Source organism: Endocarpon pusillum (genome assembly GCF_000464535.1).
Source record: "Endocarpon pusillum Z07020 unplaced genomic scaffold scaffold1575, whole genome shotgun sequence".
Classification (NCBI taxonomy): Eukaryota; Fungi; Ascomycota; class Eurotiomycetes; order Verrucariales; family Verrucariaceae; genus Endocarpon; species Endocarpon pusillum.
In genome coordinates, this window is record NW_006916035.1 from 77,680 (window position 1) to 103,222 (window position 25,543).

The window sequence follows — 25,543 nt, forward strand, 5'->3', positions numbered from 1 at the left end:
AGTCAGACATCCCGAGCGGCGTTTCTCTTTTCATGATGTTGATGTCCTCCTGGAAACGGTGATATCATGAAACTTTTGGTATCCATCAGCCTCAACTTGTCCAGAAGATATAGATAGAATGAAGAGAGGGCTTGCACCTCGATCTGTACCTGGTGGCCAGCAAATCACAAACACGCTCTGCCATACAGCTTACTTTGTCGCAGTTTTGAGTGTCTGAAGGCCGCCTGAGACCACTTCCAAAAGTATAGTAGATTGAAAATAGAACGGAAATGGAACGCACCTTTCTCCATATCCAAAAAGACAGAGCTGGAGCCCGCCCCCAAGATCAGATCCTGACACCCGACAAAGAAAGAGTGGGTTATCAAAAGAGGGAAAGCCAACAGATTCCTTAGTATTCTGCCGACCGAGTCGAGCAAGTAGGATCAAGTGAGCAATGTCACCTCATCAAATTATACTCACCTCCAGATCTGAAGCTACAAAAACAGCCAGCTTCAGGATGTGCTTCTGATTCAAGGGAAAATGGTAGAACAAACTATGGGCACCAGAGAATTGGCGGTCAAATATATCTGTTGATATCTATCATAATTGGTCGGGCAGATACGATATTTCAACGTCCCTAATCCTTTTGAGGTGTTGAAAGAGCCGATGGGAACTTGTGGCTTGGGGATGACCCGTTTAGTGCCAAGACTTTCGTACGGGGATTGAAAGGCAGACAGCTGCAGCGTAGGATGCACTTTCTATCCCTACCACAAACTTCATGACTCGTAGATTCAAAGCATGTTCCTACACATGACTATCCCCAATCCCTGGTCCTAGAATTGTTGCACAGCTGCGCTCATCCACAGGTCTCGCGCTTGACTCTATGCTCCTGGCTACGGCCAACGCGACACGCTTCCCATGCTACCAATGTCCGCTCCTGGATCTATCGATCTGAATCTCCCCTCACCACCCGAGGCAACAACCCCTTCATCTCCTGGCCATCCAAACAAAAGACGCAAAACTGGACCTACCACGTCCCGAGGTGTCGCCAGTCTTACTCCTGAGCAACTCGCCAAGAAGCGCGCAAATGACAGGGAAGCACAGAGAGCCATTCGAGAACGAACAAAGGCTCAAATTGAGACTCTAGAGAAGAAGATACAGGAATTGACGTCACAGCAACCATATCAGGAACTCCAAGCGGTGATTAGACAGAAAGATGCGATCCAGGCCGAGAACGATGATATACGGCGGAGGTTGGAATCCGTCCTGTCGATCATACAACCGATAGTCACTGCCCATGGTTTGACGGGTGAGCACCTAAATCTGCACATACCGGAAACGCTCCGTTGACCGAGTTTCTTATAGATCTTGCTACAGCTGCTCAAACAGACGGGCAGAATCAGCCTCCTACCACGCAGCAACTGGGGTTGCTGCAAGGCCAATACAGCGATGCGCGCAACGGCACTCGATCATACTCAGAAGGCTCACCTCAGACCTTAGGCTCTCCTTCACCAAACAATGCAACTGCCTTTTTACAGAATTTCGTACCGCCGCCTGTCGCCCGACCCAATCCCGAGCGCGTTTGGTCGCCCATTGATGCATTGGCCTACCAGAAGCAAAACTTACACCATGGGCTGGACCTGAACGATTCCGGAGAGCGACTGGGATTCGGCTTTTTATTGGATGGATCGCACCACGTAGCGAAGGTCAAACAGCCAAACCAGAGTCCACGTGAGCACAGAACATCGCCAAGCTCTCAATCATATCCGCCCTTACCGAATAGTCCGTTCACTGATCACGCTATTGCTCCGTGGGCTGCACCCTGCCGCAATGTGGAACCGACATGTACGCTTGATAGTTTCCTTCTGGGCTTTCTGCAGTCGAAGCGCAACGAAGCTGCCCAAGGCGTACCTGCACAGAGGCTGGTCGGGCCATCCTACCCCAGTGTCTCCTCATTATTGAATCCACAAATCGAGTCACATCCTTTGTCCAAAGTCTTTACGGATATTCTCAGCACCTTTCCAACCATCGATGCACTACCTCAGCAGATAGCCGTCCTGTATATCATGTTCTTGATTATGAGATGGCAGATATATCCCACTCAGGAGAATTACGAGCGCTTACCAGACTGGATGACCCCACGGCCATCGCAGCTGTTCACACCTCATCCCGCCTGGATAGACTATCTACCTTGGCCGAAAATGCGAGACAAGCTTGTGGAGTGCTACCATGATTACGCCTTCGAGGATTTCACGTTGCCTTACACCACAACTTTGTCCTTGAATTGGCCATATGAGCCGACAGATGCTCTGCTCCAGTCAGACTCTGAAGAATTGATGATCAATCCAGTGTTCGAGCGTCACTTGAGGAACCTTTCGAACTGGTCGCTCGGACCGGCTTTTGCTAGAGCACATCCAGCTTTGGCTGACGTAGCAAGGATAAAGGGTGATGACAATCGAACGCCTGGCATGCAATGATAATTAGGCTAATGTATAGAGGAGTGGACATACGGCGCCTTCTTGTGCAACATCCACATCATGCCTGACAGAAAGTGATGTTTAATTCTGATATCGTATGAGTTCAAGGGGGCAATACCTTTGGAGCTGACATGTAGAGAGTTTACGCAAGTATTGAGTACCTTCCAAGCGACAAGAACCTTTAAATACTCACGTATAACTGCAAAACTGGGTAAGAGCAGAAAAAGAATGCATCAACCAAGAGCAAGGCTTCGATCCGAGCACGAATACGAGTATATCCGCCGCTTTAAGGATAGACATCCCGCGAGCAACGCTGCGCAGGGCGAGAAGGGCAATGCCTCGGCTGATCGACATCCTGGCTGAGGTGACGCAACAGGCATCCAGATGGCTGAATAATTAACACGTCGGAGAACCGATCCGCCTCCCAAAGACTCTCACGGTGTACATTGTGTCCTCGTCCATGCAAACTTCTCGTTCTCTCTTCCAAACAGCCATCAAACTTCAGGGGCGACCAGCCAGCACCGGCATATCGAAGACTCGACCCTTTCTCAACGTCTGGACTAATCAGCAACCAACTGAGAACAAGACTCCCATCTTTCAAGCCCAGCAAAGACGCAATATGGCGTCCGCCACCACCTTCTTCGATTTCAAGCCCAAAGACAGTAAATAGCCACTTCTTTTCCCGTTCCGCTCCAAAAGTTTGAACTAAACCACCTCCCTTCAACCTCTAGAAAAAGGCCAACCCTACCCCCTCTCCCAATACCGCAATAAAGTCGTCCTCGTCGTCAACACCGCCTCCAAATGTGGCTTCACACCCCAATTTACCGGCCTCGAAAAGCTCAACAAATCCCTCTCCGCCAAGTACCCCAATGACTTCGCCATCCTCGGCTTCCCCTGCAACCAGTTCAGTAACCAAGATCCCGGATCCAACGACGACATCCAGTCGTTCTGCCAAGTTAACTACGGTGTTAGCTTCCCCGTGCTGGGGAAAACAGACGTGAATGGAGATAAGGCGGAGGAGGTGTGGGAGTGGATGAAGAATGAGAAAGCCGGGCTTCTTGGTCTGAAAAGGGTGAAATGGAATTTCGAAAAGTTTTTGATTGGACGGGATGGGAAGGTGAAGGGGAGGTGGGCGAGTACGACCACGCCGGAGAGTTTGGAGAAGGTGATTGTGGAGGAGATAGAGAAGACGAAGCCGGCTGGAGGGAAGAGTGGGTTGTGAGTTGGGATGGAAAGGAATGGATTACACGGTCCGCGCATTTAATTTGTTTTTATATCTGTAGTAGCTCCTTTCTTCCTTAGCGAAAACAGCAGAGAATACTGATGCGCATACGTAACGCAATGGCAAGATATTGCCAGGTCATTACTTCACTTACTGGCTATCTAGAACTTTGCTGTTTCTGTCACTCAAATCGTCGATACTAGCGTATGCCAATCCGATTGTTCGAAGAATCAACGTCTCTCGAAAGTACAGCCTAGCTAGCCTGATCGCTATAGCTCGTCTGTCTTCCTCACCTAGGCATTCCCGCACACCTCTCTGCCATTCTCTGGCCGCCCTCAAATCATTAACCTTTCCACCCCATTCTTCAACTCCCTGATCTGCGGGGTCAAATCACTCGCCTCATTCGGCGTGATACTCGCCGCGATTACTGCTCTCGACACGCCGCATGCTCTTCCCAAGCTCAATTTGCTTGGTACATACACGTACAGACAATTCTTGTCTTCTGCGACAAGAGGGAGGTGGAGGAGGATGGCCAGAGGCGAAGTGTCGGCTGCAAGGATGATGAGTTGCGGCGGTCCCGCGATTGAGGGTTTTAGTTGCTGCTTTGGGTGTTAGGAACGGCAAAGAGTGTTGAACAGTAAGCAAGGGGAGCGCAGTTTTCTTGTCAAGGTTCGCAAAGTTTGGCGATTTGGAGCTTCATGGGGTGGGAAGAGGGCTGGATTTGCCTTCGTTGGCTCCTTTCTTTAATTGCCTTGCGTGCTGAGCTTGCTGTACAATGTCCCCTCCCCAAAAAAAAGAATCTATGGCGAGAGCGCTTCATCGGCGATAGGCCATGCTGAAGATATTATAGCTGCTGGCCAAAAGCTGTACTTGAAGTAGAGGGAATATTCACCGGCGGATGGGTTGTTGGCCATTTTGCGAGCTTGAAAAGTTGACTTTTTTGTGTTCAAGTCGGTGTGGGAAGAGATGAGTTTGCGAAAGGGTTCCTTGCCGTGGCTCGCCCTTTGCGTATACCGGCCTCTGAATTCGACTCAAAGTAATTCCCAGTGCAAACCTCAAACGAGTTAGGGAGAGTGATGATCTGCCAAGCTTATACACGTGACCGTGGCTGCGATTTAGCTCCAGTTTCAATCTCTCAGACGATGTGCTAGCATCACCAACTCCTGCATCCACAACAGCTTCGAATCAGTGTCGAGCATCAACCAGACAGTGGTCCCTCATCTTTCACTACATCCCGACTCTACGCCTTCTCTGTCATCCGCTTCTTGACCGGTCTTCGAGCAACAAACAACCGCCAAAATGTCATCAGACCTTTGGTAGGCCCCCGAGTTACACCTCCCGTACAATGGTCAACAAGCTATTTTGCGATGCTTCCCCGTCCATCCTACACCGTATATCAATGATTCAGATAGCTGGCTGACTCTTTTCACCTTATAGCCCCGTTTATGCGGTTAGTACTCTCGCATACCCGCCCGTAGTGCATTACACCCGTTTGGCCACTTTCGAATTTCCCTACCGCCCACGCGAAATCGCTGTAACAACATACTGATGATTGTTTGCGTTTAGCCGTTCTTCGGAACCATGGGTTGCACGGCTGCCATTGTCTTCACATGCTTTGGAGCTGCTTATGGAACTGCCAAATCAGGTGTTGGTATCTCAGCTATGGGTGTTTTGAGACCCGATCTTATCGTCAAGAGTACGCCGATGGGACCACACCCAAGCAAGCTATTCGGAAGCTGATTCGTTATCTCAGATATTGTGCCCGTCATTATGGCTGGTATCATTGGTATCTATGGATTGGTCGTTAGTGTTCTTATATCGGACGGATTGAAACAGAAACAACCACTCTTCACTAGCTTCATTCAACTTGGCGCTGGATTGTCCGTTGGCCTGTCTGGGTTGGCTGCTGGATTTGCAATTGGTATCGTTGGTGACGCTGGGGTAAGAGGGACCGCTCAGCAACCGAGGTTGTTCGTCGGAATGATCTTGATTCTCATTTTCGCCGAAGTCCTGGGTGAGTCTGCTCAACTTCTCATGCGAACACTTTTTGGTATGATACCGTCTCTGAGGAGGGTACTAACATCTGCATTTCAGGTCTCTATGGTCTCATTGTCGCCCTGTTGATGAACGCTAAGGCCGGTTCTGATATTGGATGCGAATAGACTCATTGTCAGCAATATCCGGATTACAGGGACGGCTGCTTTGAAGCGTCCGCTACGAGGGATGAAGAGGTCCGGGGGAAGGGGAAGTTGTGGAGTGCCACAAGCGCTCACTGACGTTACGTTCAAACGGTGCTTGTGTATGAGTCTGTAGGGTATTGAAATCATTCTGCATCTGATCTTGCTGCTTTGGCATGCTGATGCCCGTGGCTGGTCGGAGTGTATAGCTTAAGGATCTTAGATATGGTAATGCTTTATCGCTGTGGTGCCGCTTGTACACAACTGGATTTTGTTTGCACACTGCCCAGATCTATCAGGTATCAAGCGTGGAGCTGTACCGATTTACTAATCTGTATTTCCAGCCCGGATGAACCTGATGAAGTAGAGGGAGGCGACTATTGACTCGAGCATTGGAAGATATATCTTGCTTGGCGCTTATGTAAATGGCAAGACCCGATTCTCGGCCATCCGTCACAGCATCTCCACAGCTACACTTCATCACCCTTGAACCGGGCTCCTCGCACAATCTCCGCAGTCGAGAAGTCGAGAGGGTGCTCCTAGGGATTCTCTCAACCAAATCTGGGATGATCACGTCTTCGTTGCGCAGAGCTGTGCGCTCTTCTAACTCGCCACAATCCATATCTCGACCTACACCCTCCATAGCCGCCTCCTTCTCTTCGCGATCACATCAGCGGCGGCAGTCGTCTTCCAAGCCACCAATCCCACCAAATGATGGCCCAGCGAATGTTGCAAACCCATCTGTGAAGACAGTGGGAACACCAAGAGCCAAAGATGCTTCTGGGCACAAGCGGTCCGGAGCCGAGTCACGATTATCGAGACGCAAGGTACCACGAGCTAGGAGTGAACATCCCGTAGATAGCAAAGACGAATGGGCCATAAATCTTCCAAGTGTGCCCAGTACGCAACATCTAGACCCGAAAGGTAGTCATCTATGTATTCTAGACTTCATTTTCTCGACTAACACAACCGGTCAGATGTCTTCGTCGCATCTTTCTTCTCCAACCACCGACCCATCTCCGTTACTTCCTCAGTTCCTCTGTCAGCACCTGAAGAAGTTTTTCAATCGATATTTACGTCACGAAAGTCATCCTCAAAGTCCAAACCTGGCACTGCAGAGGTCATCTACACCCTTGCGTCAGTCGTTCAAAACCTCGATAGCACCATCGCACAATCTCAGAGCCAGCCAACAACCCAGAACCAGCAACAAGGTCAACAGGACCGTTCGGACCTCATCTCAGCTATAACACAACATAACAATCCAAATTCCTCAAATGCTTCTGAGCCACAACATCTGGATGGTGCATCCCAGCAAAATCTACCTCTACGAGTACCCAATGGAGTTAAACTGGCCATCCAGCAAATTGCACGACAGTTCCGACCATTCAACCCACCGCCACCTCCACAACCCATCTCGGATGCTCAGATAGAAGCAAAGGAAGCTGAAAACGCGGCAGCAGCAGCAGCAGCAGCAGAAGCCGAAGAACAACAAGCGCAGCAGCTAGAGGAACAAATCGCAAGGCAAGACGCTCCTCAACGACTCCGACATTCAATCATCAATGTACATGAGCGAGCACGGCAAAGACAAGCGAACCGATTCTTCACCCCCCACACCACCGAGATAGAAAATCCAGCATATCCATCACTGCTCCATCGAATTGAAGAAAGGGGAGAAGGTGACGGGATACACTACGACCCTAACGCAAGCATCATGAACCAAGAAGAACCGCAGAGAAGACCTGGGCGGATAAGAGAGGGCCCTCAGGCAAAGAGCGCGGGTTTAAGGAGACGAAAGTTATACGCCATCAGTGTGAAGAGGCAGAGGAGGTTGAAAATGAAGAAACATAAATATAAGAAGTTAATGAGGAGGACCAGGACGTTAAGGAGAAAGCTGGATAAGTAGGTAGTCTTCCACTTCGGGGCTGGGGCATGAAGCCGGATATGTTTTGATTCCTCATTTTGCCGCTCGCCTATTCTGTTCTACCACGAAAGGGTTAGAGCATTGTTCCGGTCTACTTAAGTCACATGGGTGGCTTTTCTGTCATTGAGCATTGAAATACCACTCATCTTTCCACGTTCAGGATCCACATTTGGCTTACGTGGCTTGGGTCTCGTTGTCTTTACTGTTAAAAGCTTCGCTGCTCAGAACGCTCTGCCCTTTATGTTCTGGCCTCGAGACCGTCCTCAAATGATCTTCCTCCGTATCACTATCCTCTATCCTTCATCCTCCAAATTTGACCCCAGTCATTACAGATTCCGCCATCTATCCCCCTTCCCCTACGTCTGGCCCCATGTACACTTATCCTATTTCATACTTCCAAAGAAACTGGTCCCTGATATGAATTCAAATCACCTTCAATCGATTCATCTTCTTCCCTACCACCTCTCAACACAATATCAGAGAACACAAATTCTCTTTATATATTTCTGGGTCCCGTTCCATTCCCTTCCATATACTCCTCTGCTGTCTATCCATCCATCCATCCGTTCATTCCTGGTGAGCCTTGTCCATAAGTCTTTTTGGTCCTCCGGTCCCCTCTAATGCGACCTGCAAGAAGCGAGCAAGTACCACGTGATCTATAGGCTCTGGGCTTACCACTCTCCTCTCTCCCTCCCTCCCTCCCTCCCCCTCTCTCCGTGCCTCTATCTCTGTGCCCCTATATACCCAACTAGCAAGGACAATACCACCACATCCCTCATCCTAGCTTTCTACTCTAACTACTGATCAAAGCCCATCATCAATAAAAAGGCAAAAGACGAAAACAAAAGTATAATCGACAAAATTTCTATATCTCTTTTTCCTCACAACTCACAATTCCTCTTTATCAAACCCCCACCACCACTCCTTTCTAGATGGTGTAGGGAATCAACCCACTCATTATACCGTGATCGATTCGTGAATTCTGTCTCTACTCCTACAACGAAAAAGGAAACGAGAAGCAAGAAAAGAAAAAGCAAGCTATCCTATCTAGTTACTTCCCTTAGTTCTCTTGGCTAAAACGAGTAAAAGATAGAACAGAATACCGACGATAAGAACCTCGTGAGGATAGAGGGCGCAGAACAAGAGGTAAAAAAAGAAAAAGGGGGGGGGGTGGGTTTACAAAGGAACAGCAAAACGGAGGATATGAAAGAGAGGCAAGGAAGTCGAGATGAGGCGAGATCCAAAAAGGAAAGAGAAGAGCGAGGGAGGGAGGGAGAAAGGTAGGGATCACGAACTAGATAAAAAATCAGAAGGCATGGTGTTAGGAACATGGGATAAGCTGAACAGTGAACACGAGGTTGAGATTGCGGATCCGATAATACAAGTATTTTATTTGTTGTTTCCAGAACGAGAATTTTATCATCGCAAGCACGCAGGATGGCAGGCGATTATCAGATATCTCATCGTAGTTCATGCACTGGCCAGCGTCAAGAATAACGCAACTTGCACCAACACACAAAACCAGCAGTAGCATTTGAGAATACAATTTCTTGATTGCCTTAAAGCTCCATCCTGATCAAGTCAGGAGGAGAAGCCGTGAAAAAGCTAACTAAGCTGAGCTGTCTATCTTGTTGTTGCAGCTGTTTGCAAATGCCTCGAGCAAGCTGCCACATGCAAACCACCCGGTCGCTAAAATGATTGCACATCTGCTGATTTTGGGTCGGCATCTGCGCAAATGACCACCAAGCAGATTTGAAAGCACGGAAAGAAGAAGAGTGCAGGGTGGGCTCTCGAGGATGTGATATTCTCCGTGATGAAGGCGGAGAAAGTTCCCTAAAAGCCACTTCGGTTGGGACAGAATAGCGTGCGCCTACTATTGCGCTCTTCGCGTGTAAATAAACGTGAGGTTTGGGTGTTTGGCCAGGTGCGTATGAGTGTCCGTTTAAACGACGGCATCTCTGAAGTTGGTCGTTTCAATGAGTGAAGATCCCAGAGGAGTGCCATAACAAATCAGCAAAGCCGTAACAGTCATGCGACCCGTATCCATAAAAACTCCGATGCACCGGCGGACTCGTATGCGTTTGTGAAATCATCAATCGACGAGGCCTTGAGCGGTTGAGGGTGACCAAATTGTCTCCAAGAATGGCATGGTCCTACTTGTTCTCCTTTTCCTTAGATCTCCAAAAATTCATCAATCTACTAATGCGATTGCCTTTCCTTCTTGCCTTGTCGTCTTGTTCGCGTCCAGACGATTCTTCGACACACAGTCGACTCCTCTCGCCATGCGACGAACCTGGTATCAGTTTGTTCAGACTGGCCAGGCTGGCGCGCTTCCATGCTTGCCGTGGTTTGTTACCCACACCTGTGGAAGGGCAAGAGAAAGAGGGTGGACGTTGATCTACCGAAGAGCGCGTGACTGCGCCACTCGAAGAACGAGGAGCATTCCCAGTCGATACACTATCACAAAGAGAAGGTACGTCCTCGGTTGAGAAACGAAAACCAGCATCGGGACCTGGCTCACCAATGTGTCGACCGAAACGAGGATAGTTGTCAAAGTTGATATGTTCGGCGTCTGGGGAGGAAATTGCGGAGCCGGGTGCGGATCGGCCTTCTCCTGATGATGCGTAAGAAGCTTGAGGGACGGGGTAGGCCAAGGTCATAGGTGATGAAGTGGGTTGCTTGATCTCAGACTCTGGCATGGTGGGTGTAGTAAGCGTTGAGTTTGAAGATCTTGCAGCCTCGCGGGTAACATCATATTCAGTATCGACGATTGCAACGCCGTACGATATGTTGGTCGAATTAGCAAGGCCACTCAGAGGTCGTGAAGGTGCAACAGTGGTGTCTTCCGTGGCTTCATCTGGGTCAGAGCTTTCTGAGGCACTGATGCTTCCAGCATCGTGACCAGTTGTAGGGTCAGATTCCGCCCTCGGCTTCTTTTCTTCTGCCAGAAAGTCGTCTTCCTCCTCTTCGTCGAAGACTTCTTCCGCAACACTTGGATTGCTACCCAAGCAATGCACGCCGAACGTGTTTCTATTGATCGGAGGCATCTGTGGTGCGCTCTCTGCTCTACGGTGCACCACGCCAAACGCGTCCGGCATTGCCCTCCCTACACTGCTGTGCATTCTATTTCTTGCTGCTGCGAACCCAGTTTGAGGTAGCCTTGCTTCGCTACCAAAAGGTCCAAGCGCAGCATCCAAATCGATAACTGGACTCGTGACACGATCATCACTATCATCATCGTCGTAGCTAGATAGCGAACTTTGGGATGGTAGAACGGTAGTCAGTGACGGGCGTGGTGGGCATTCTTGGACAGGTGATGGGGTGTTTGTGATCACAACCGTGTTGTCCTCATCGAAAACAGCATCTGCCACACCATTACTCCATGAGCGGCTAAGTGGCGGAGTTGGTGTGCGTCTGCCCCTGTTCTGTGCTCCGCGGCTACGAGCCTTGCGTGAGAAGATAGATCCTGCTATTGTTCGGACCTTCCTCTTCCTGATACTAGCTTTCCGCTCCGGAGATGTTTTTGGCCGTGCTTGAGCACTTGTCGTATGTACCACCGGCGCGAAAGGCTTCAACGCTGTCATGGGATCTGTCTCTTCCACTGTTGGGGTATGTCTGGGAGTAGTCATCGGAGAGGTCTCGTTGCTTCCGCCAGAAAGGGACCAGAACCTCTTCTTAGTTACAGGACTTCCCAAGCTTGCGAAAAGACTGGTCGATTCCGATGCCGAGAACGGCCTCTTTGGTAAACCAATCTCGTCCACTTGGTCAACTTGCATCGGCATCCGCGAGCTCAGGCTTGCGGCATCTGCAGTTCTAGGTCTTTGTGCTGAACTACTACCATCGAGAATAGGCGAAGGAGTGGACCGAGCGGCCGAACTGCCTAGCGACGTTATACTGCCAGTCAGAGAATGATTACCACGGACCGTGGATGTGCTGCCTTCAGTCTCGGAGGAGATCATTGACAAAGGTCGAGGTATCACATCTATGGTGTCGGAAAATCCTACCCGAGGTCGAGTGCCAGTAGCACTTGCTCGACGACGTGGCGAAGTCGGTGGAGTCCTCTCATAAAGGTTTGAGATGGACTGACTTGCTCGAGAAAAGTGATCATTAGAAGGAAGATCGATAGATGTGGATGGCGTGGAGCCTGGTCGGTGTTTCGCAACAGCATTAGCTTTGATGAGTTCTGAGGTATCTATTTCAGATATGGACACGGCCTGCGATCGACGATGCTGGTGACTGAATTTTGGTGGACCAGAGCCAGTTACCGGAGGGCTTAGAGCACTCTTCCGAGGACTGACACTGAAAGTAGGTGTGCTGGACACTTGCGTTCCTTCACTGGCCCCGATGAACTCGCTTGTACTTCGACGATGTCCCATGAACCTTGCTGAGGTGGGCGGATCTGAAGCAAAGCTTGATTTGGTTGGGCTTGGAGTTATCTGGGTCTCACTGAATTCAGGGCTGAAGCTGAAGGCGGGTTGGGCAGCGGGTCTGGAACTACGGCGGGACCCATTGTGAGCCATCTCTTCCAAGATTGGGTGGGTAGGACTGGATGAGCTACTGTCTGAGTCTGTTGCAGCTCCTGGATTGAAGGAGAAGGCTGGCAAGGCTGGTCGCCCTGTTGGCGTGGGCTGTTTCTCATCGGCTTTGGTGTCTGGCTCTGGGCCTGTATCGCTCGATTGCTGCTCGTTGTTCATGTTGTCCATCGACCCAGGGTTGAGTGTGATAACTGGCATAGGAGCAAGATTAGGCTTCCGAGATGTCCTGCGGGAATGTATCCGTCTGGGGTGGACAGGCATGTTGAGTGTAGTGTCGAACGGTGTCTGGATAGGCACCGCTGCGGGTATTGATACAGAGGCCATGATCAGGCAGAGGTTGGGCAACGAAGGGTAGACTGCACTCGTTTTCTAGTGAAGGGTTTCCTGCACCCTTAAACAGCTCGCATGGCCACACTGTGTGGTCACCACTATTACTGCAGAAGAAACCACAGTCGACAGCTTGGTAGATAACGCCGAAGAGCTCAGCAAAAGGGTCCGACAGCCTAGCAAGGTGAACTGCGTCAGCGATTGGCCAACCCAGCCGTGTTCAGATTGAACTGTCGTACCGGATAGTCCAAGGGTGAGGACTTCGGTGAGTGTTGGATTGAGGTAAGTCGTCAAGATGTCTAGGCAAAGGACAGGAGCAAAAGGAATGGACGGCAACGACTCTGAATGGAGACTTCGAGCCTCTATCCAGGGAAGCGCCAAAGGAAGGAGGCAGCAGGAGGAGGAGGAGTAGGAGTAGGAGTCGGACGAGGGAAGTTGGTGGAGGATAATTGGGTGGAGGGTAGGATAGAGGGAGAGCAAGAATGAGCAGGAAGAGGTGGAGTAACTACGAACTAACTAGTTAGCCAAATCCAAGGCAGTTGACTAGTTCGTTAGTTGCTGATGGAGGAGGACAAGGGCAGACAAGGGCAGACAAGGGCAGACAAGGGCAGACTACGGCTTAGCTTCCTTCTTGAAATTGCTCGACTAACTGACTACGTAGTAACTAGTACTGCACGCAGCAACCACGACATTTGCCCTGTCAGGAACCGTTACTTTTTAATTTAAGATTCCCTGTTGGTGCTGATTGCCAGAGCTGTCATCAGGCCTTCCCACTGCGACTTGACGTGTATCCTTTGTCAGATGTGGTAGCTATCTGTGCCACTCAACATGGTGTGGCCTGGGAGGGGAAGCTATCCTGATCGACTTGCTCGCGTTGGCAACAATTGTCCGAAAAGCTGATAGTCACATAATAACGCCTTCGATGGCTTATCGTATGCACTCTCCCGTGACCGATTCGGAAGTCTCGCCTACACACAGTCATGCGTTGGAGATGAAAAGGCTTCGACGCTCACCTGATATCAAGGACGTCTTCATGATGTGAATTGCCCAGATACGCCGTTCTCATGTAGCTGCACCGTTGCGGCAACTTCTCGAGCGGAGCGGGAGTCCTGTACACAGCATTGACTCGTGGAAATGGTTGTACGGCATTCCCCCGAGCCACTCCTCAGTTGCAGAAGCTGCAAATCATTCGCTTAATGGATGTAGATCCTCGACCGGTCCCAGCACACTATACTGCAGCTTTCCATGATGCATAGATTAGAAACCGAGGTTGATATCGCCTGGCATCATGTGTAGCAATTCGAATTATCCCATCAATGAGTGCTCTGTACATCTTGCTATTGGTCGGCTATGTTTGTTCCAGAATTTCAGATGCACCCCATCAGTTCGTTATTGTTCCTCTGGTCAGTGGTCAGTTCCCTGGGTGACTTGAGTGGTTGCAGGCCTTCCAGTTGTGTTGGATCCACCACGCCGAAGCCAGGAGATCATTTGATCGTGAGCGCCACTAAAGGCGCCCTTGAAAGCTGTCGGGCCATTTAGCCCGATAAGCGGCCTGTAAGCGTCCCTTTCTGGTCAGCAAGTTCGTCCAATGAAGGAGGAACACACACACTGTCCATGGTCCAGGTGGACCCCAAAGTGGTACCTAGGATTTGGGATGTGAAGAACGTTTCGGGCGGTCATTTCATCCAGGTAATTGTACTCCGTACTCGCAACCCGATTAGCCACGTACGTACTTTCGGGTGCTCAACTACAGCCACATACCAAACCTACCCAGGCACGATGATACGTCGATACGAGTAGACCAAAATTGAAGATTGCTCTAGTCAATAGAACAATGCAAGAAGAAGTCAACGCTGTGAGGACAGCTAATGGTTGGTTCATACTTTAGATTGACCTTTTCGTTGATCTGATGGTCTGCCCGCTCCGGGGACGCACCGATCAAGATTCATTCAGGGATAAACTAGCGCTGTTGAGAACTGCGGGGAGGATTTAGAGCGAATGGACTGATTATGCCAGCTGAACAGTTGCATTCCTTCAAGGAGCAAGTTTGCAGCAATCACGGCAATTGGACAACGCCCAAAGGACTTCAGGGGCAATCCTTCCAACACCCTCGATGGCTTCATCCAGATCGATGGTCCCAGACGGCTGTTTCTGAAACACATTCGGCTATCCGCTGGGTGTGCCACCTTCATCTGTTGAAAATTGGCCCCAGTATTCCGGCTTACCCCATTCCGCTATAGCAACCCTACCTCGTATATGCCGACATCCAAAGGCCTGGCTCAATGGCGCTGAAAGGTAAGAAGCACGATAAAGGCAAGGCAGCTGATACGCTGAAGTCAACCTCACACCTACAGTCGTCTCAGGCGGTAGCACAACCGTCAGAGGAGCCGCGAATACCACTGGAACTTCAACAACTGATGCTCAATGTCTTTAGAGAGGCTTTGCCGATACCAGCAGACAGCAACCTTAGGCAGATCATTCAAGTTGTGAAAAGCCACCTCTACAATCGAGACTTTGCCAGTGCTTTTAGTGCGGAACAGCTTTTGAATGTCTATGCACTTCGTTGGAGTGCCAGCCGGGCTCTGGCATATGCTGACATATTTGTTGAGTTTGACGTGAAACATCGCTGGCTCGGAGACCGGATCACGAATGTACCCGACCAAGCGCAAGACCCTGGCCTGGCCCAGATTCTTTGCGTGGGGGGAGGTGCTGGTGCAGAGATCGTTGCCTTAGCTGCCATTGGCAACATCTTCCCTATGTTGCAGCTGTCTATAACCGCTGTTGATGTCGCAGATTGGTCACCCGTGCTTAGCAAACTCACTGCCACAGTCACCAAGTCTCCCGTACTCTCGCAGTATGCCAGTGCTGCTAAGGTAGATGCTAATCGAGCATTGATTGCTCCGGAGAGATTTCATGTGGAGTTCAAGCAGCACGATATCCTGGAATGCTCAGTGGAGGAGTTACGGCTTCTGGTCGCAGAATCGTCGCTTGTGACTATTATGTTCACCCTAAATGAGTTGTTTTCTGCTTCCACCGCCAAGACCACCGCTTTCCTGTTGAATCTTACCGAAATCATGAAGCCGAAAAGCTGGCTCCTGGTGGTCGACAGCCCTGGTAGCTATTCAGAGGTGACCTTGGGCAAGGGCAATGGACCCAAGCGATACCCCATGAAATGGCTATTGGATCATACACTGCAGAATTTGGCAGGGAGTGAAGAGAATGAGACCGGAAAATGGAAGAAACAGGAGGCTGATGACTCGAAGTGGTTCCGACTTAATGACAAATTGAGGTATCACGTCGAGTTGGAGAGCATGAGGTATCAATTCTACGTATATCAAAGGCAGGCGGAAGGTCATCATCCTGGCGGCAATGTTTCCTGACAATAGGGAAGGACAACGACAAGAAGCACATTAGCCATGGCAGAACTGATAGTATTCCAGCATATCTACGGTATTTCCGGAGAGCGCAAGATGTACGCCAGTAGACATTCTAGCCTTGGAATTTTTATTCCGTCTTCAAGATCCCTCCTATTCATCATCGTCCTCGCCATCCTCATCGACCACGTTAAAGAACCTCAATTCGTAGACCCCCTTGCTTGTGGAGACGACCCGCAACCAGTCTCGCAGTTGTTGCTTCTTGAGAAACTTCTTTGTCCTGTCCAAACTCTGTCAGCCATCTAGCATTCCGCTTTGCTTGGGTCTTGACCCTACAAGTACTTCAAGTAGCGTCCACTGAAAGGAATATGCGCTACAACTTCAATCTTTCCATCTCCAACCTGCGCAATCGTGACTGAGTCGCCGAGATTCCCCACACGGTTTTCGACCTTGATCTTGTCGTGGAGGAATTTTTCGAAGGCTGACAGATCGAAGATTTTGTCGCTGACTGGTTGGGAGCAATTGATGGTGTACTGAATGTCCGCTGATCAGTCCAGACAACTCTAGTGCGATGGAAGTACCAGAACATTACCTTCTTGGTCACCTTTGCAGGCTTGCCTTTCTATACATTCACGATATTCTTAGCCTATTGCTCATGAGGCCAGTAATACCAATGGCAATGACTGACCAACAGCAAAGCGATGTACGTACTGTAGCTGGAGCCATTTCCTTGATGGATCCGGTCGCAAAGAGATGAATATCCTGCGCCTGTAGAGTTGAAGTGCAATGCCTGTTGGGGTGAGTTGTTTCTCACAAACTGGCTGATAGCTACGGATCAATCTATTTTCGAAATTAGGGCTTGTGAGCTCCCACAATCAACTTGAATACTAGTAATGCGGGCCGCACATTTTGGCCTTGGCGTAAATTTGGCTGCTGCCTAGCGCCAAGGCCGTGCTAGTGGCACTAGCGTCCAGTAGCGCCAGTCGCCAAAGTACAAATATCTGCCTCCTCCACCACTTCTTCCTCTTCTTTTCTTTTTTCTCCAGCTCTCTTTGCCTTTTGGCTTAGATCAAGTGTAGTATCTGTTCTTTTCAGTTTAATCTCTGAAATTGTTCTAAGGAACAAAACATTGATTAATCTCATTTTTGGATCTCGCTGGTCAAATCCCTCTGTGCTTGCGCAATGGATTTCTGGCACCGTGTCCGAGGCCTTACACTGTCGCCTTGTGATGCGAATCACCATCATCTTTTCATCATTTCTTGGGCTGGTCTCAAGACTTGGAGAAGAGCTTTGACTTTCCATCCATCCTTTCGATCCATCCTTCCCACTATTTTAATGCTGCTGATGGTACACCTCATCGCTGCCCTCTTGGGATAAATTTCACGGATGCTTGCATACTGCCTGAGCTTTGTGCCAGATTTTCATCATGCTCATGCTCCATAGCATGATATCTACTCAGTATCAAACTTTTACATATTCCAGTAAACATCATCCTAAGTTCGTGACTCATAGAGTATGGCAGCCAGCAATATCGACCCAGCTATCTTCGAGCATCTTCAGGCCAAAATCGATGAAGAAGGTAGAATCAAAGATGTAGATGGAATCCTTCCGTCGTAGTTTCACATAGCTGAGCCGTCTCAGGAACTCAAAGACATCATCCAACAGCTAGAGAAGCAAGGTCCGCCAGCAGCAGACGACCCCAATCCCATCATATCCTGGGTTCTGACATTCACCAGGCCGAGTCACACAGTCCATTTTATCACGCATCCACAACACCCCTACAGGCCAGTGTAGGTTATGCTTCTATGCCTGGCCGTTGATGCGAAGAGTTCTGACCAAGGCGCCGGTTCACAGTAGGACCCGCTGTATTTCAACCATGCGAGAAGTCCATCTTGACGCAAATTCACCTTGTCAAAATTCTGTCAGACATTGCATCAAAACATCCCTTCTACAAATGGAACAATCTATGGACACGAGAGATGCAGAACCTGGTAAGCCAGGGATGATTTATTCAACAATTCTTCTGCTCCGCTGCCAATGGCCAGCTAACATTTTGTTCCCAGATCTTTTGTCTCCAGCTGAGGCACTGGCTCGCACATCAGGAGCTTGAGACTATTGAGCAGGTCGGCAATGAGCTGGGAGGTCAGTCGTGCCGCTCCATGACCAAGAATGGTGGCCAGGAGCTAACGAGCCCTGGCAGTTCCAATCAACGTCAAAGATCGGGACATTTTTCACCTCACGATCGAGGAATATCTTCTGGCATTGACGAGTACGATAGATGAGCTGGTTCGTCTGCTCTATTCCCACTGTCTCTTCAAATCAAGCCTTCCTGTATTTCGAATGCTATTCAGCCAGATTCTCACCACCCTATCTCCTCTCTGTCTATCTCATCACAGCTACAACCGCTATCAGACTTCAATACCAGCACTAACATAGTATCCCAGACCCGCCTCGCTCCCAATGCCGTAACCCTTGGCGACTTCTCCCGCCCCCTTCAAATCAGCAAGTTCATCAAAGACATCCACGCCGGCTTCCAGCTTCTCAACCTCAAGAATGATACCCTGCGCAGGAGGAGCGACGGCATTAAGTACGCTGTAAGACTACCCATCTCCATCTACAACTCCTCTTGCCATACTTTCTACAGGCCTCGGAAACCTGAAGGAGTTATGTACATGGAGGATGCTGAGGCCTAGTTGGCTAACCGTGTTTGTCTTGGCTATGTAGGTCAAGAAAGTCGAGGATGTGGTGTACGACCTGAGCCTGAGGGGATTGCTGCCAAAACAAACGAGATCGGACGACACGCCGGCAGAGGCGAAAGGAGGAGCTGGCGCTCCTGCGTCTGACATGGACAGTGAGGTCTCCTTGTAGGGCTGAGCGCGGGATGTCTGGCCCAATCGTCATCAAGATGCAACATACGTTGCATGAGACAGCAAAGGGCATCAACGTACTGCGCCCTTGCCGACTTTGCTTTCCCCCAAGCTGAGACGGGTACGGCACTACTACAATGACACCAACGACGGCGATTCGACCTTGGGATACTTTTCGAATGACGGAAAACGTAGATGTGCCATCACATCTGCAATGCTAATTCCATCCCTTCACCAACATTGCTTCGAGAATGGATATCATACTACCGAGTAAAAGCCTCTGCCTCTTGCTCGTCCCACACAAAATGGTACAAAAGCCTAAGGTTGACGCTCCTGGACTTGAGCCTCGGATCACAGCCTTGCTCTGCTTTACCCTACGGGCTGCGCTGTGAACGTAGCGCGGGAAACTCTGATCTATCCCACACGAGCCTGTCTCATCTGCCCAAAAGTGGAAGAGAGTACATAAAGAGATTTGGCAATCGCCATGGCCTTGCTTCATGTACAGCTAGTTCAGCTACATCAGTGGATAAGAATCAATGAATGAATCGGAGCTCTAAATAATAAATGAGAATCACCAAAACCAAGTCTCTCAGCTTGCAACCACGGACTGAGTGAGCCTCAAGGTGAATACACTCTTTATTGTAATCCCGGAGTACGTCCAGTTTTCCTTTTCTTCCTATGTGCCCGGATCAATACTATGCCACACCATCCCCATCTTTCCAAAACCTGGTTGTAGAAACTTTTTCTCCGCAGACATGGCCGCACAATTCCTAGCCTCACGATTAGATATCCACTGCCATCTAGACATGGTCCGGTTGCTTTTCGTATATCGAATTGTTGACCTCTTTATGTATTATGGGAGGGTTTTCATGGGAATATATTGGAGCTTGCGAAGACGGACTGTATTCGCACAGCATGCGGGTTCTGCCTGTGTCTTCTCTTCGCTTTTCCGATACCGTACTATTGGCCGCTCTATCGCGATCGCTAATAACTAGTGAACCCACTGGGTCGAGCTGGAAAGGCTAGCGGGCGAGAAGATCGTGTGATGTTTGGAATGTGTTGAACTTTTGTTTTCTGTTCTTCTGGGGGTCTGATTTATGTATTCTGGAGAAGCCATCGTCTTATTTGAAGCTGGCAGGAACGTGGTGAGCCTTTGCGAGCTGCGGTAGAGATATTCTGGCCACGGGCAAGGCAACAGACGCCCGAGTAATGCCGTCGACGCGGGTTCGATGCAGTAACGCAATGCCGCATTATCAGCACCCGTTCTATTATGCTCCCCGACTGCCTCTTTTTGTTTACATCCCATTATTTATTATAAGACGCCGGCGCCACTACCAGCACAACCACCAAACTTGCAATAATAAGCGCCACGGCAACGAACCCCGTAAGCGCCACACTGCCCCTGCTGGCTGGAAACTGGCCCCTGATAATCCAATGCTGGCTCTCAAAATATCTGTGAAATCCAATGAAGAGGATCATGATGCTGATCCCCAGAAATGTTGCGCCAAGCGGTTTACCCAGATGCCGTAGGCGGGCGGCGGCGTTGGAGTCGAACTCTGTGGGTTCCAGAAGGAGCTGGTCGAGGACGGTGGAGGCGCTGTTATCGGAGGGACTGTATATGGGGTAGGATTGCTCTTGGAGGACGGTTTGGATGTGCGAGTAGATATCCGGAGTCAGGCTTGCGCCCATCAAAGGACTTAAAGGGAGAGATGCTTCTTTGCGCCTCAGCATGAGATGGTCTAGGTCCCTTCTTCGCTGCTGTCTACCTGCCGCCAAACTGGTGTTCAGGCGAAAGAGCTGTGTGATGGCGATGCCGATGCTGGCGAATGCTAGGGACGTTCTGAGCCAGGCGAGGAAGGTGCGCTCGAGCGCTAGGTGGTCTCGAGCCACGGAGCCTTTGTTCTCGAGGGAAATGGAGCGGTAGCTGGCGGCGATTTGGCGGTACCATGGCTGCTTTAATTCTTCGGAGGGTTCTGATGCAGAAGAACTTGAGGAAGGGCGATCTGGCGGAGAAGGACTGCTTTGCTCGTTCTGGTCTCTGTCGTAGTCTCGACCACCAACCAGCGCTGCGCCCGTCGCAGAGCCAGCAACTGATTCGTGATTGCACGGACCACTTATAGATGTCGAATGTTGAGAGCGATTGGGGTGACTTTCTTCGGAGAAGGAGATGGTGCGCTGATGTCCTGGAGAGGCTTGTCCTGGAGAGGCTTGTCTTGGTGAGAGGTTGCTTCCACTAAGGCCCCGCGTTAGCGAGTACTCACGACCATAGGCGCTGCTTTCTGGCATAGCAGAGGCCATGAGGTGGATTAGCAAGCGATGTCCTTCTCCAACAGTCTTCTAAGGGGAGACAAATTACCTTGGGAATGGCATTGCAGCATTGCTGGACATTATGAGAGCTCCAAGCAGAGCACCTTTACCAAGTCCGGCTGTTGCATGATGTTTATCCTTGCTTTGGTGGCGTGATAATCAGACGTAGATTGTTCCTGGCACTGCAGATGGTCTAATATCATGCGAAGATGACTAGCTTCCAATTCGTTTCTACAGGGGATGGCTGATGTGGAGCTGGACACTCCCTGGAGATAGTCAATTAAACCCACCCTCCCCCTTCGTCTTTTACCCCAAGGAAGAAGGACCATAGGTATTGAATCAAGCTCGTCCGCTTCCTCCAGTCTCTACACTTCATCTCTGGAACGGAGTACGGGTGCGGACCGAAGATCCTTGAGGCCAGCCGGAGCATTTATGCCCCCAGGATACTTAGCATTGAGCCGAAGGCAGCCATCCACCTTTTTGTTGTACAACAGCGCAGCTGGTGATCGGTTGGCTCCTGACCGCTGTTTTAGTACTCGCAGAACATCTGAAATAGCTCGCAAGACTTCACACTCGTCTACGCTAATTGATGTAGTACTCTACTCTCTCATTCCGTATTGTACATGAAAAACTCTTGAGCGGGACGCTGGAGTCAGACCGTCTATTCCACTGAATACGATCAAGTATTCTACTACGCGATGCGAGATAATCTTCAACAATAAGAAATATTCACGATGCGATCTCTTTCAGCTACTGATCCCCCTAGCTACATGTCGTAGTGACGGGTTAGGGTGAAAGTTGTATCCCATGGAGAGAAGCCGCTACGCCTCGAACTGACAATAGTTATGTCAAGGCCCCATCATATTGGGAAGAGATCTATGGAGATAATCTTACCAATACTGTCTCATCTACCATTCTCATCTCCTCTCTTTCTGACCCATAACGCCACGCAAAATCCATTGGTACTTGGTTTGGTACGATGGAGTACTGCATATTTGGTCAAGTCTTCCGAAATTTGGCGCTGTTGACTGTCATCGCATTTTTGGATTTCACTGTCGCTGCTGTACCCCATCCGTTCGGCCCCGCACAATATACAGGCCCTTTTCTTCTCCCTGATGCCAATGCCACAGGAGGGCCAATATCGATCTGACCCAGCTTCAACTAAGTTAGCCAGTGGTACGTCGATATCAAAACCAATTACATCACCAACACAATTGGTACTGCCATTAGCAATGCTACTACAAATTCCCCAGACGCTACAACAAACCTCTAGTTGGATCCATACGTTGAACTGTGCTTGAGTGAATACTAAAATGCCTTCAGTGCATGCGCCTATGTTTTCAAGGGCCTGCCAGCCAATACCATCCGACGAGGACAGAATGATGAGACTGCTGGCCATCAGACTTACCCCGAGGAGTGTGTGACAGCATTGACGAGGAGAGCAGCATTAAATACATGATATCTGACCTTGAGCTCTACGGTTGGACCTTATAGCAATCTGGCAGTAAGACCATTTCCTACCAGCCGCTTGATACCTGCCGGAGTCATATGCTGATTTAAAAGCCTCCTATCCTCTTTCCAGTCTACCAGCAAGTCCCCCTTGGCCTGGGGGAAGGAGAATCGCCAAGCAACAGGTTCCCAGTTGAGTTCCAACCATACCTTGACGATGGAATTCAGACCTAGCAAAGCGCCAACGTCTTGGGTAAGATTCTCATTGCTACTAGACGTGTGGCTATTTCGTTTCTGGTCCTCTCCAGTGCTTATCAGCAATACATCGTTACCTGCTGAAAGCAGGATATATACCTCGATCAACAGGCCCGCATCACAGATTTTAGTGGTATGTTAAGTTCACCGCTTGTCTCCCGTTATGAATTTGATTATACATCTCCAGTCTTCGCCTACGACAACCTCGTTCAACATTGTGTGGCCAATCATGACGGTGCTCATGCCAGAAGCAAATAATTCCTGTCCGGCCAGCACGAATAAGGGTGGGAAATACATGACGTGTATCCGCGCAAAGAATATCCCTGCAAACAGCAGAACACCTGCTTCGCTGCCTGCTGCGACGCCTACTAGATTTGCTGGAAATATGAGCGCAGGTGGAAAGGCGAGGATTGCGATTTCAGCAACTTTAGGGGCACTTTTACTCGCTGGTGTAGCTTTCTAGGCCTAGAAGTTGCAGCGGGAGAAGAAACTCGGAACAAGGGCGAGGAATGCCAATGATCGGGAAGACACTTTGGACAAAGACTACGGAGGGACGGGCATGGACGGCAAGCCTATGTATGTACTTGGAGCAGAGAGCACGGCAATAACTCAGCACCAGAAGTCTCAGCTGTGGGATCCGTACGGGATTTAGATGGGACGACGTTGCGACAGGAGCTACTCGAGTTTGTGAGCAATGAGGTGCCTGTTATCAAGGTGAACAGCACTTGTATGGACAGTTACAGCCCGCTTTTTAAGATGGCGCCAGAACAGGCTGTCTTACAAACCTCGCGGCAATATCTTGACCGTAGCTACCTTGAAGTATTCCGATTCGTGGCGAGGCATTTGCTAGTGACCGCTACAAGAGTCACATACTCATTTTCTCTGGGAATATCGTACTGTCCGCCCTCTTCTGTAAGACAAGTTGTCAGACATAAGCTAGTTTATAGTCCTCCCAGGGCCGCGGTCATTCTGGTCCAACACAAGTGATATATCACACTCCACATACGATGAAACTCGAGCATCATCGCCACTATAAACCATTTTTAATAACATTCTTTCTTACGTAATTGTTATGAAAGACGGCGTGACAGCGCGAGTGTAAAGCGGCGCCACCCCCAGATGTAATCGGGTTGAACTCGATGTCGTTTTGTTGTTCGCTCTACCCTCTGAAATCCTCTATAACAACTTAATATCCACGAAACTATGGCGACACCAGCGGCGCCCTTCGATGACCAGAAAGATCGTGCAGCGACGATGATACCGAAGCTTATTCCACGAAATCGCTGCAGGACATCAACAGAAAACAGAGATCCTGTTCCAGAAGCTCCACCACTTCCGCCTCATCCTGAGCTTGGATCGATAAAATTCGAGAAACCAAGACGACGAATCTTGTCATCTAAGGATCATGCGACCTTCCTCTTATCTCAAAGTTACGATCTTATCCTCTCATGGATCTTTACTCTATCAGACAGCGTAAAGTCCAGATCGTTGGCCTATGTGGATAGAAAAAAGCTGTCTGCCACAATCACGCGAATCAGTTCTGTTTTGACCTCTATCGAGAAGTCCATTGATGTTAATCCGCCAGAAGATACTGGCTCCCGCTTTGGCAATCCAGCCTTTCGCGGCTTCCATGATGACCTTGTCATATATTCCTCGTCGACGTACCCATCGAGTCTAGAGATAACTGACAATAGAGCGATCAATGAGCTGCGTGTGTACCTCATGAACTCTTTTGGCTCAAGGGAGCGGTTGGACTATGGATCTGGCCACGAGCTCAACTTCATGATGTGGCTTTTGTGCCTCTACAAGTTAGGACATCTACAAAAGCCGGACTTCCCTGCTCTGGTCCTAGTGATTTTTGTCCAATACCTTCAAGTGATGCGCAGGATACAAACGACATATTACCTGGAGCCTGCGGGCAGTCATGGAGTGTGGGGACTGGATGATTACCATTTCTTACCCTTCCTATTTGGCGCGAGTCAGTTGATAGGCCATCCTTACATCACACCAAAGGCGATCCACAACAACGTTATCCTAGATGAAGAAGGTGATCAATACCTCTATTTGGATCAAGTCAGATGGGTTGACAGCGTCAAAACTGTAAAAGGACTCCGATGGCATAGCCCCATGCTAGACGATATCTCCGGCGCCAAAAGTTGGCTCAAGGTTGAAGGAGGCATGAAGAGGATGTTTGTGAAGGAAGTGCTTGGAAAGCTGCCTATCATGCAGCATTTCTTGTTTGGGGGCCTTGTCCCTGCAGCCAAAGGAATGGGAGAATGCACAACTGAAGAGCAGGATGAAAGGATCAAGCACCTTCAAGAACACGGACACGAAGCAGATTATTGGGGAGACTGCTGTGGCATCAAAGTCCCAAGCACCGTTGCTGCTGGTGAGGAGATGAGGAAGAGAATCGGTGGTGGAGAATTGAGACCAATTCCATTTGATTGATATGCTAGCGGTTTCGTGAGCAAGCTGTGGTTTATTGATTCCGATGATTTCACTTGACAGCTTATCTTGATAACCATAGCTTCCATGGAAGGAGAGTGACGCCGGCCTATACCTCAAAGACACACTGTATGAGCTTGAACGGCCGCTGCGTGGTTGGTGCATGGATGCCCTGCTTAGTCAACCATTCACTCAGCTCAGCGTCCTC

General features: G+C 49.6%; 10 protein-coding genes across 10 annotated transcripts; 7 read left to right on the forward strand and 3 right to left on the reverse strand.

Moving 5' to 3' along the window:
• Positions 1-906: 906 nt before the first annotated feature.
• Positions 907-2,456, forward strand: EPUS_05891 (uncharacterized protein; the record flags this gene model as incomplete). The annotated part of the gene is made up of 2 exons (XM_007802269.1): positions 907-1,288; positions 1,345-2,456. 2 exons carry the CDS (start codon positions 907-909, stop codon positions 2,454-2,456), a joined length of 1,494 nt encoding a protein of 497 aa, XP_007800460.1.
• Positions 2,457-2,916: 460 nt separating this feature from the next.
• Positions 2,917-3,678, forward strand: EPUS_05892 (uncharacterized protein; the record flags this gene model as incomplete). Its single annotated transcript, XM_007802270.1, has 2 exons — positions 2,917-3,118; positions 3,188-3,678. The coding sequence occupies 2 exons, from the start codon at positions 2,917-2,919 to the stop codon at positions 3,676-3,678; spliced, it is 693 nt and encodes a 230-aa protein (XP_007800461.1).
• Positions 3,679-5,259: 1,581 nt separating this feature from the next.
• EPUS_05893 (V-type proton ATPase proteolipid subunit) lies at positions 5,260-5,840 on the forward strand (the record flags this gene model as incomplete). Its single annotated transcript, XM_007802271.1, has 3 exons — positions 5,260-5,374; positions 5,432-5,692; positions 5,773-5,840. 3 exons carry the CDS (start codon positions 5,260-5,262, stop codon positions 5,838-5,840), a joined length of 444 nt encoding a protein of 147 aa, XP_007800462.1.
• A 440-nt stretch (positions 5,841-6,280) lies between these two features.
• On the forward strand, positions 6,281-7,758 carry EPUS_05894 (uncharacterized protein; the record flags this gene model as incomplete). The annotated part of the gene is made up of 2 exons (XM_007802272.1): positions 6,281-6,779; positions 6,833-7,758. 2 exons carry the CDS (start codon positions 6,281-6,283, stop codon positions 7,756-7,758), a joined length of 1,425 nt encoding a protein of 474 aa, XP_007800463.1.
• Positions 7,759-9,929: 2,171 nt separating this feature from the next.
• EPUS_05895 (uncharacterized protein) lies at positions 9,930-12,572 on the reverse strand (the record flags this gene model as incomplete). Its single annotated transcript, XM_007802273.1, has 1 exon — positions 9,930-12,572. One exon carries the CDS (start codon positions 12,570-12,572, stop codon positions 9,930-9,932), a length of 2,643 nt encoding a protein of 880 aa, XP_007800464.1.
• A 2,075-nt stretch (positions 12,573-14,647) lies between these two features.
• On the forward strand, positions 14,648-16,018 carry EPUS_05896 (uncharacterized protein; the record flags this gene model as incomplete). Its single annotated transcript, XM_007802274.1, has 2 exons — positions 14,648-14,815; positions 14,879-16,018. The coding sequence occupies 2 exons, from the start codon at positions 14,648-14,650 to the stop codon at positions 16,016-16,018; spliced, it is 1,308 nt and encodes a 435-aa protein (XP_007800465.1).
• A 147-nt stretch (positions 16,019-16,165) lies between these two features.
• On the reverse strand, positions 16,166-16,738 carry EPUS_05897 (60S ribosomal protein L22; the record flags this gene model as incomplete). Its single annotated transcript, XM_007802275.1, has 4 exons — positions 16,166-16,292; positions 16,349-16,545; positions 16,605-16,634; positions 16,724-16,738. The coding sequence occupies 4 exons, from the start codon at positions 16,736-16,738 to the stop codon at positions 16,166-16,168; spliced, it is 369 nt and encodes a 122-aa protein (XP_007800466.1).
• A 789-nt stretch (positions 16,739-17,527) lies between these two features.
• Positions 17,528-18,880, forward strand: EPUS_05898 (uncharacterized protein; the record flags this gene model as incomplete). Its single annotated transcript, XM_007802276.1, has 8 exons — positions 17,528-17,605; positions 17,654-17,690; positions 17,749-17,802; positions 17,867-18,003; positions 18,076-18,154; positions 18,213-18,298; positions 18,457-18,606; positions 18,737-18,880. The coding sequence occupies 8 exons, from the start codon at positions 17,528-17,530 to the stop codon at positions 18,878-18,880; spliced, it is 765 nt and encodes a 254-aa protein (XP_007800467.1).
• Positions 18,881-20,184: 1,304 nt separating this feature from the next.
• Positions 20,185-21,177, reverse strand: EPUS_05899 (uncharacterized protein; the record flags this gene model as incomplete). The annotated part of the gene is made up of 1 exon (XM_007802277.1): positions 20,185-21,177. One exon carries the CDS (start codon positions 21,175-21,177, stop codon positions 20,185-20,187), a length of 993 nt encoding a protein of 330 aa, XP_007800468.1.
• Positions 21,178-24,093: 2,916 nt separating this feature from the next.
• EPUS_05900 (Serine/threonine-protein phosphatase 2A activator 2) lies at positions 24,094-25,338 on the forward strand (the record flags this gene model as incomplete). Its single annotated transcript, XM_007802278.1, has 1 exon — positions 24,094-25,338. The coding sequence occupies one exon, from the start codon at positions 24,094-24,096 to the stop codon at positions 25,336-25,338; it is 1,245 nt and encodes a 414-aa protein (XP_007800469.1).
• Between the last annotated feature and the right edge of the window lie 205 nt (positions 25,339-25,543).